At 47.9% G+C, this 8,124-nt stretch overlaps 4 protein-coding genes across 6 annotated transcripts; 1 reads left to right on the top strand and 3 right to left on the bottom strand.

Moving 5' to 3' along the window:
- The first annotated feature begins 305 nt into the window (after positions 1 to 305).
- On the top strand, positions 306 to 1,786 carry LOC122817809 (chymotrypsin A). Its single transcript, XM_044091160.2, has 4 exons — positions 306 to 429; positions 486 to 528; positions 580 to 749; positions 817 to 1,786. The coding sequence occupies exons 1-4, from the start codon at positions 354 to 356 to the stop codon at positions 900 to 902; spliced, it is 375 nt and encodes a 124-aa protein (XP_043947095.1). The 5' UTR covers positions 306 to 353; the 3' UTR covers positions 903 to 1,786.
- A 202-nt stretch (positions 1,787 to 1,988) lies between these two features.
- On the bottom strand, positions 1,989 to 3,301 carry LOC108032243 (probable 39S ribosomal protein L45, mitochondrial). The gene is made up of 2 exons (XM_017106107.1): positions 3,186 to 3,301; positions 1,989 to 3,118 (listed from the first exon to the last, which is right to left on the bottom strand). Exons 1-2 carry the CDS (start codon positions 3,228 to 3,230, stop codon positions 2,090 to 2,092), a joined length of 1,074 nt encoding a protein of 357 aa, XP_016961596.1. The 5' UTR covers positions 3,231 to 3,301; the 3' UTR covers positions 1,989 to 2,089.
- A 167-nt stretch (positions 3,302 to 3,468) lies between these two features.
- On the bottom strand, positions 3,469 to 5,256 carry LOC108032014 (uncharacterized). Its single transcript, XM_017105818.3, has 3 exons — positions 3,984 to 5,256; positions 3,755 to 3,910; positions 3,469 to 3,693 (listed from the first exon to the last, which is right to left on the bottom strand). The coding sequence occupies exons 1-3, from the start codon at positions 5,088 to 5,090 to the stop codon at positions 3,574 to 3,576; spliced, it is 1,383 nt and encodes a 460-aa protein (XP_016961307.2). The 5' UTR covers positions 5,091 to 5,256; the 3' UTR covers positions 3,469 to 3,573.
- LOC108032013 (ribosome-releasing factor 2, mitochondrial) lies at positions 5,189 to 8,099 on the bottom strand. Of its 3 annotated transcripts, XM_017105814.3 has the most exons (9): positions 7,887 to 8,098; positions 7,661 to 7,823; positions 7,312 to 7,604; positions 6,889 to 7,258; positions 6,611 to 6,833; positions 6,048 to 6,559; positions 5,772 to 5,985; positions 5,566 to 5,715; positions 5,189 to 5,504 (listed from the first exon to the last, which is right to left on the bottom strand). In XM_017105814.3, the coding sequence occupies exons 1-9, from the start codon at positions 8,017 to 8,019 to the stop codon at positions 5,340 to 5,342; spliced, it is 2,223 nt and encodes a 740-aa protein (XP_016961303.1). In that variant the 5' UTR covers positions 8,020 to 8,098; the 3' UTR covers positions 5,189 to 5,339. The 3 variants fall into 3 exon arrangements, with proteins under 3 accessions (XP_016961303.1, XP_043946776.1, XP_016961306.1); XM_044090841.2 differs by lacking the exons at positions 5,189 to 5,504; positions 5,566 to 5,715 and having other exon boundaries at positions 5,854 to 5,980; positions 7,887 to 8,099; XM_017105817.3 differs by lacking the exons at positions 5,189 to 5,504; positions 5,566 to 5,715; positions 5,772 to 5,985 and having other exon boundaries at positions 6,425 to 6,552; positions 7,887 to 8,099.
- Between the last annotated feature and the right edge of the window lie 25 nt (positions 8,100 to 8,124).

An 8,124-nucleotide genomic window follows, 5' to 3' on the forward strand; every position in this document is an offset into this window, starting at 1 on the left:
GAGGAAGGATTTTCTTAGTTATCAACTATCTTACTTAGTACTATTACGTGTTTCCGATTGGCATGACTTGTTCTTCCCAGAGATAACACGTACTTATAAGTATTTTTGACAGCACATAAAATGCGTTTATAAAGCAATCAAACCTTATCAACCATATAAAAATTCGTTTTTTACGCTTAAGCTTAAGAGTCGGCTTCAGTAGCTCAGCATCTCTCCGGCGCAAATGATGTCTTTGTTTTCGATCGCTCTGTTCGCGGTCCTGTTCATCCACCAGGGACTATCTCCTGGATAAGGCATGCGAGGGTCATATAGAGCTTGGCTCACTAGTACACCTAGGCCATGACGCTCGGGAAATGGACACGGCGTGGATGGCCAGCTTATACAGTAGTAAAGGGGCATTTATAAGCGGCGGAACGCTTATTACCAATCGTGAGCATAGGGAAATTAAAGTTAATACCAGATATTAATTATCTTATTTTAATTAGGCTTTGTTTTAACAGCAGCTCATTGCTTACATAGATCCTTAAGGTAAGTATTTTTGGAACTTTGATGGCTGGCACTCTAACTATTTTGGACTAGATTCGTGCGCCTTGGGGAGAAGGATAGATCGTGCCGAGCCCCGATACGTACAAATGTAAGGGAGTATACCGTGAGCCAGGTGATACCTCATCCCCGATTTGAAAGCAAGACTTTTCCTAGGATGTACGATATAGGCCTTATAAAGCTGAGCGAAACGGTTGATTATAATAGTAAGAAGTACTCATACTCAGCTTCTGCTTCTACTTTTAAGTTTTCCAATGCTTAATATATTTGCAGGCTACATCCGCCCTATTTGCATAATCGTAGATAGGGCTGTCAGCTTCCCGGATAACATTAAAGGTAGGGCCTACGGCTGGGCTTGACGAACCCTGACGTACTGGTGTACAGCGATATAATTAGGAGCGTCGTCTTAACTCGAAAAAGCCTCAGGGAATGCGAGAGCATGTTAACCAGGGACGACCAGTTCTGTGCGGAGTCATCCAATGGGGGCGATACCTGTTCCGGCGACTCCGGGGGGCCGATGGCGGCGGACTATGAGTATCAGGGGAATAAAAGCTACGTGCAGGTCGGGATCCTGAGCTACGGTTCAACCCAGTGTAATGGCAGAGGTGTTTTCACGAAGGTGTAGAGCTACCAAGACTGGATTGCTGAAATGGTGCAAAAATACAACGACTCCGACTCCCTTTTGGTTGAGGAGTGCGGCAGCCACTGGCCGGGTAATATTACAGTGCGCCTTTGGGAGGTATCCCTTCTTCAGGGCACTATCAAAGGCACTCTGATCACCGACCGTAAGCACCTACCTCACGCCACCTTGAACTCCATGAGTTATTTATAAAAAGGTGTATGGGATCAATAGTTATCTCCTGGTTGGCATAATAACCCATTTTAGGAATGGGGTGATCGTCTTCACCGATATTCAACATTTTATGGATTGGATATTACAAATAGTTGCAGATGAAGACGAGGAACCCATAGGCCAGAGCAGACCTCAATCCCAAGTGTATGAACTCACCTACCGCGCATCGGCCGGAGTTTTAAAGCCCTCAAAAGGAAATTAAAAAGGTTTTTTAAGTATCCTAAGTAGTTGGATTTCTAGCAGAATAAGATTTTTGTAAATGAAATTTAAGCTATGTCACGAGCAACAGTCAGTATAATTACGCAAAATAATGTTTACTATTTTTGATCTGCGTGCGACTGGGTTCAATTTTTTAAATTGTGAGCCCGAAAAATTGTCCAAGGTTAACCTAAGCGAAAAATGTCTTTATGTAAAGTTTCATTTTTAAAAATATTTTCTCATTATAAATTAAGAATAAAATTTAATGTAAAGTAAAAAGAAAATGTGTGGTATTTTATAAATGGTGGGACCAGTCAATCAACCTACTTTCAAAAAATACATAAATTAATGTATTGATTCATCAAACAACACGAAAAATAAAAACAAATGAAAATGTTTTTAAAATTATAATTTAACAACGTGGTGGCTCAAAAATCATTCGGCTACACTAAGGCGCATCCTTCTGAGCCGCCAGGCGGCCCACAAAAAGTATAATCAAATGGTCAGAGACGGTTTCGCACGGTTCTCAATTGGCGAGGCAAGCTGCAGTTGCTCCTTGGGCTGTTCGCTGCCTGCCTCCAGTTGTTTTGCCTCCTCGCCAGCGCTCAGTTCCTTTGGAGGCTCCTCCTCCACATCCTCGATGAGGCGATAGGTAATGGGGGCCGGCTCCTTGGGCGGCAGCCAATCGGGGATAATCTTGTCGTGTAGCCGCCACTTACCGTACTCATTGGAGATGTGCTTCTCGAACACTACATACTCCAAGACGTCCTTGGTAAGGATCTCGCTTCCGTGCATCAGCCGGCCGAAGCGATCGTAGATGGCCAACATTTGTTGGCTGTGGAAACGCACAGTGACCTGAGCAAACTGGTTTTCCTTTGTGATCACCTCTGTGACGCGGGCATGTACGACGCGAGGTGGCTCTAGGGACTGCAGGAACTTCCAGCGAATAGTCTTGTCCTTGACGTTGTGCATCATCTCTGGATAGCAGCGCTCGGTGACAAACTCACGGATCTTGTACTTCTCCTTGGCGGACATGTGCGTGTGCGCCTGGATGTAGATATCCTGGGCTTCGGACCCAAACTCGTCGGTGCTGAAGCTCTCCTCGTAGGAGCGAATCTTGCGCACGGCCATAAGACTCTTGGACTTCTTCTCCAGAAACTCCAGCTTCTGCTTGGCGCCCGATGTCGAGATTATTGACTTCTTGCCATCGCCCTCCGGCGGCACATACGCCTCGAAGATGCCCCCAGTGCAGCTGATGTGGAATGGTCGCTCCATCCAGGGACGCGGCGGCAGAACACCGCGCTCCTTCATCCGGCTGCGCATCTCCTCTTTGCTGATATCCTCCTGTTTCTCTCGCAGATTGGGCAGATCCATTTTCACAAACTTCAGCTTGCGCAGCCGCTTGAACTCGGGCTGCCAGTGCTTGGTTTGCCTGTGTCGCACCTGCTGCATCTGAATCAGGTTCTGGAGCGGAGGAGCCAGGCCACCAGGAATGGTGGCCGCCTGCTGCACGCCGGGCACAACCTGGGATTATCAATGACGGTCTTGTTACGAGAGGTATGTTTGATTTCCCAACCATTTGCCCACTCACCTGCAACAGTTTAAGACACGTTTTGGCCGACGCAAGCTTCTCCATCGTATTTTATTTATTATATAAATAGGGAACTCCGCAATAACAAACTATTGAAGAACCACCGAAATGCACTAACGCGTGACATTCGATTAGGTAAACAAACCGTTATCGATTTATCATTCGATTATTTACAAGATGGTTTTGAATTTAAAAAATATTTCGTTACATTTGTAAAATCTTTGGACGGCAAGATTAAACATTTGTGAACCTAAAATTAAAACGAATTAACTACATATAGCAATTTTGGCGGTTTCATGAATGGTTTAATTTGTTAAAACTGTAGATTTCGATCAATTGCTGTTGGAAATTTGGAAACAATCTGAACAAAAGGAAAGCTATTCCGGTTTCAGGGTTCTCCGTTTCCTTCTTCCTCCTCCTCGGCACAATCGGTACAGCCTTCGCTGCAATCGGGGGGCAGATCGTCGAGGAAACGGTAGCCGGCGTTCTTGAACATCTTGGCCTTCATCTGGAGGCCGAATGAAAGGCATTTAGATGGTCCGTCCCAGCAGCTCCCTGTCGATACTCACCATTAGCTGCTGGTACTGGCAGTCGTACGCGTTGAGGGCTATGTCCCGCTTGCGTAGCTCGTTTCTTAGCACATCGATCTCCATTTGCAGACACTGGGCCCGCTGGGCGGCAACCTTGGCGGCCACGAGCTCCTGCTTCATCTGATTGCACCGGCACTGGGGATAGAGGCAGGGAAACCACTTGTTATATTAATATTATATAATAATTTAGGATCCAGGACATAGGTACCTTTAGTATCTCCTCGTTTCCCTTGACCTTGTCCACCTCGTTCTCGTAGTAGCTCTGCATCTCCTGCATCTCGCATTGCAACTGCTGCATGCAGTGGCACTGCTGCTGAAGATTGTCCTCGAGGTTGTTCGTCAGGCACTCGGCTTCGTTGGCCTTCTGCTCCAGCTGGTTGACCTTTTCGCCGAGCTCCTCCAGTTCCTTGCACTTCTTGCGCAGGGCATCGCGATCAGCCAGGATTTTTTGGATGTTATCGGCATCCTTGTTCGGCGAGAAGCTGCCTTTGCCAGGAGCACCTCCGCCGGAAGCAGCAGGACCACCACCGCCACCGCCGCCTTCGGCTCCGCACTTTTTGGCACACCGCTTCATCACTTCGTCCTCGAACTGACGCAGAAGGGCCACCTCCTTGCCCATATCGTCGATCTTCTTCTGCAGGTACGGGATGTCGGTGCTCTTTTCCGGTTCTACAGGGATGCTGTCCAGCTTACAGCGCTTTGATTGCTTCTCAATCAGCCTCTTTAGATTGGCATTCTCCGCCTCCAGAATATCGTGGGCCTTGTTCATATCGTCGATGGCCGCCTGCAGATCGTTGAGCTCCTTCTCGTCCTGCGTAGTGATCTTATTGTCGTCGGCCAGCTGCTTGATCTTTTTCCTCAGGGCCTTGCTCTTGGCCGGGTCATAGCGCTGGTCCATAATCCGCTTGATCTCGTCGCTCTCCTGGTTGGCCGTCCTCAGTTTATCATCGGAATCGGCTAGTTTCTTCTGCAGCATATTGTTCTTAATCATCAGATCCTGCATTCGGCCGATAGTGTCGTCGGCGGCGTTAATCAGACTGTCGCCCACCACCAAGTTGCTACCGTACTCATCCTCTGGCCCCGCTGTTCTAGGCAAAGGCCTTCCATCTTCATCACGTTGCTTCTTAATCGGTGAATTGCAGGCCACCAGATCGGCCACAAACTGCGACTTCTTGTCCTCGTTTGCCGACCATGATCTGTCGTCGATGGTGGATGGATAGCTCTTCAGCTTAACGCACGAATCGATGCACTCGAATTCGTATGTCTCGTTACTAAACGGCACGTGAAAGAACTCCTTTTGAGTGGAGAACGCCATGGTTGCGGATAGCGCTTCGGGCAAAAAAAAATCTGTGACGCGAATTTACAACACTTTCAAAAAACTTAAGGCTGGGGGTCTGAAAATGAACAACAAAATAAGGGTCCGACATGTATTGTCACAAAAAAGTCTATTGCTGGACAGATCAAAATTTACAAACAAATATTCGCCCAATCAGGGCAGCAGGCAGTTGACAGTCCGCCTGCTGGGCGGAGTATAACTATCTAACAATTCTAAGTGCACTGGATACTATTCTAGGCCCTGGGCTCTTCGCTCCGCCAGAGATTCGTCCGCAGAGTTCATGGAAGAGAAGCCACATGGCTGCATCGTCATGCTGGCTGTGCCGGAACTAATTGTGCGCAGGGCACTGGAGTAACCGGAGAGCTCCGCCAGAGGTGCATTTACCAGAATCATCTAAAAAAAAAGAGTGCGTTTCTTAAAAGTCTTTGAAACATTAACTTAACCATACACTCACCTTATTTTTATCACCCTTCGGCAGGACATCGTTGATCAGCGCACGTCGCCGTGAAAGATCGGCTATAATGCCGGAAATTCGTTCACTGGGTGCTACGATTTGAAGGGACATAATGGGTTCCAACAGCCGGGTGCCACTCGTGCTTAGCAGCTGTAAAGTCGAGGATGGTATTCGTAACTCCAGTATATGTCACCGCTTCAACGTACCTTTTGCACACACTGGGCTGCCGTAGCCATGACAAAAGAGTCAGCAGTGCCCCGACCAATAGTAGCGTTGTGCAGGCGAATCTGCGTCTCCACTACCTGTCCACCAACGCGTGGTCCTCGCTCCAGGGCACTGATTGAGCCTTTTCGAAGAACCTGCAGAATTCGTGGTCGCAGCGTATTGAGGTTTGGCAAGTTCTCCGGCGACTTATCTAAGCTTTGATGGAAAATTACACAATTAGAACGGATTTAAAGGAGAGATCTTGGGTTTTAGCTTACCTGAACAACTCCGTTTGATTCTTGACCACCTCCAGCGTAATGCTGACATTCTGCTTGCTGCCAGCGATTTCCTTCTCCACACTTAATGTGGTCAGCGCAGGGGAATCAATAGTCTCTTTATAGGCAATTTGCAGTGGACCCAGATCAACGTCGATTTTGTACTCGCTCAAGATACGCGACTTGATGATGTCCATGTGCAGCTCTCCCATTCCACCGAGCACTGTCTGTCCGGTGACTGAATCGTAACTGACACGCAAGCTGGGATCCTCCCGCTGCAGTTGCCTTAATGCCTGCTCCATGGCCGTTTGTGAGGATACGCTGGGGGGCTCGATGGAACAGAAGTATACGGCGTCGGGTATCTGAGGATCGATGGCAAATAGCTCGTCTGACTCGTCAAGCTCATCATCTTCCTCATCCTTGCTTGCCACAGCACCCAGGCTTTGTTTCAGACGTTTCTGAGCATTCTTCAAGGCTGACTGGCTGGAGGTCAGCAGATCTCCCGTCACTGTGGACTACTCTTTTATTAAGTCTGTGCTTAACTAGATGTATTTTCAATCGTTTACCTTGAGACCTGCACAGATCACCACATCACCCGACTGCACTGCGCTTATCTCTCGATATTCATCCGCCAAAGGCTCATAAAGCTTTGAAACAACTTCTGCTTGGCCGCGAGCTGAAATCAAACGCATACCGCGTTTAATCTCGCCCCTTAGAATCCGTACCAGGGTCAGTGCGCCACGTTGTTTGTCGTGTACAATCTTAAAGACCTTGCCAGCCACTTCTGTGCTGCATGAAGAGAGTTTTAACATAGAAGAATTCTGCATCTTAGTTACACTCCTACCCAAAGCAGTCGTAGATTTGGTTGCGCTCCTCTGGAGCGGGCAGATAGGCATTCACAGCATCCATCAGCCGCTGAATGCCTACGTTTTTGTAGGCCGATCCTAGCAGCACTGGCACAACTTTCTGTTGACTGGTTGCCCGTCGAAGAGCTCTTTCGATTAGTGAATTGTCCACCTTATCGAAGCTCTCCGTGCTGATGACCACATCGGCCAGTTCGTCATCCAATCCCGAAAGCTGATCAATCAGCTGATTGCGCTTTTCCTGCAGCTGGCGCAGGTCATCTGAGGGCTCTAGCTTAACACTTTTGTAGCTGCGACCCAGGTCCTTTTGTTGCCAGCTTAGTCGCTCCAGGGTTATCACATCGTTGATGGCTAAAGGTTAGTTTTGATTAAGTATACTTTTAAGATAATTATTGAGACTTTACCCAAAACTCCTTCTTCGTTTTTTACCGGATACTGTATGCAAACAGGCTGCGTTTCCAGCTTATCCTTCAGATCGCTGACGCACTTTTCGAAGTCCGCATCTGGGCGATCCATCTTGTTGACGAATATCAGGCGGGGAAGCTTATGCTTATCCGCCTGAGACCACACAGTGACTGTTTGGGCCTCAACGCCAGCTGTGCCATCCAGAACCACGACCACTCCATCCACCGCATAGAGGGACTGCTCTACCTCCATGGTGAAGTCAATGTGGCCGGGTGTGTCCAGCAGGTTGATGCTGTATAAAGGGTATGAGCTAGGCGAAGAACCAGGAGTAGCAAAGGAAACCCCTACCGGTGGTCATTCCAGGGAAACGTGACTGCCGAGCTACAGATGGTGATGCCTCGTTCTCGCTCCTGGGTTAGGTAATCGGTGACCGTATTCCCGCGATGCACTTCACCCAGAGCCCGCGTCTTGCCCGCATAGAACAGCATGCGTTCCGTGGTCGTTGTTTTGCCTAACGTGGTTATATTTACCAGGTAAACTTTAGTGTAATCAGATATTTTTTCAGTTAGCTCACCTGCATCGATGTGCGCTAGTATTCCGATGTTCCTGATCTTGCTGCTGTAGCTGCGTCTCCAGCTTTGATTGGTCAGGTGCCAGGGGAATCTATGTCCTCGTTTCCCACAGATTTGCAGTCCATATCTCAGCATTTTCTTTGATAAAATTAAAAAAGAAAATATCGTTGCAAAATAAAACCGCCCTTAGCAGCTGTTTTACTGCAATCGTTATCGATAAGACCACAATCAGCTGTTGCT

The sequence above is a fragment of the Drosophila biarmipes genome, chromosome 3R, assembly GCF_025231255.1.
Source record: "Drosophila biarmipes strain raj3 chromosome 3R, RU_DBia_V1.1, whole genome shotgun sequence".
In the NCBI taxonomy this organism is placed as follows: Eukaryota; Metazoa; Arthropoda; class Insecta; order Diptera; family Drosophilidae; genus Drosophila; species Drosophila biarmipes.

Excerpts from the sequence above, each read along its gene's own strand:
- LOC122817809 (XM_044091160.2), top strand. The coding sequence starts at position 354 with ATGGACACGGCGTGGATGGCCAGCTTATACAGTAGTAAAGGGGCATTT. Across the intron at positions 430-485 it reads CGGAACGCTTATTACCAATC|GCTTTGTTTTAACAGCAGCT; the intron begins GTGAGCATAGGG and ends TATTTTAATTAG. Across the intron at positions 750-816 it reads CGAAACGGTTGATTATAATA|GCTACATCCGCCCTATTTGC; the intron begins GTAAGAAGTACT and ends ATATATTTGCAG.
- LOC108032243 (XM_017106107.1), bottom strand. The coding sequence starts at position 3,230 with ATGGAGAAGCTTGCGTCGGCCAAAACGTGTCTTAAACTGTTGCAG. Across the intron at positions 3,119-3,185 it reads CGTGTCTTAAACTGTTGCAG|GTTGTGCCCGGCGTGCAGCA; the intron begins GTGAGTGGGCAA and ends TGATAATCCCAG.
- LOC108032014 (XM_017105818.3), bottom strand. The coding sequence starts at position 5,090 with ATGGCGTTCTCCACTCAAAAGGAGTTCTTTCACGTGCCGTTTAGTAAC. Across the intron at positions 3,911-3,983 it reads GAAACGAGGAGATACTAAAG|TGCCGGTGCAATCAGATGAA; the intron begins GTACCTATGTCC and ends CTCTATCCCCAG. Across the intron at positions 3,694-3,754 it reads GCCAGTACCAGCAGCTAATG|ATGAAGGCCAAGATGTTCAA; the intron begins GTGAGTATCGAC and ends TTCGGCCTCCAG.
- LOC108032013 (XM_017105814.3), bottom strand. The coding sequence starts at position 8,019 with ATGCTGAGATATGGACTGCAAATCTGTGGGAAACGAGGACATAGATTC. Across the intron at positions 7,605-7,660 it reads TTTCCCTGGAATGACCACCG|CATCAACCTGCTGGACACAC; the intron begins GTAGGGGTTTCC and ends CCCTTTATACAG. Across the intron at positions 5,986-6,047 it reads AATCAAACGGAGTTGTTCAG|CTTAGATAAGTCGCCGGAGA; the intron begins GTAAGCTAAAAC and ends TTTCCATCAAAG.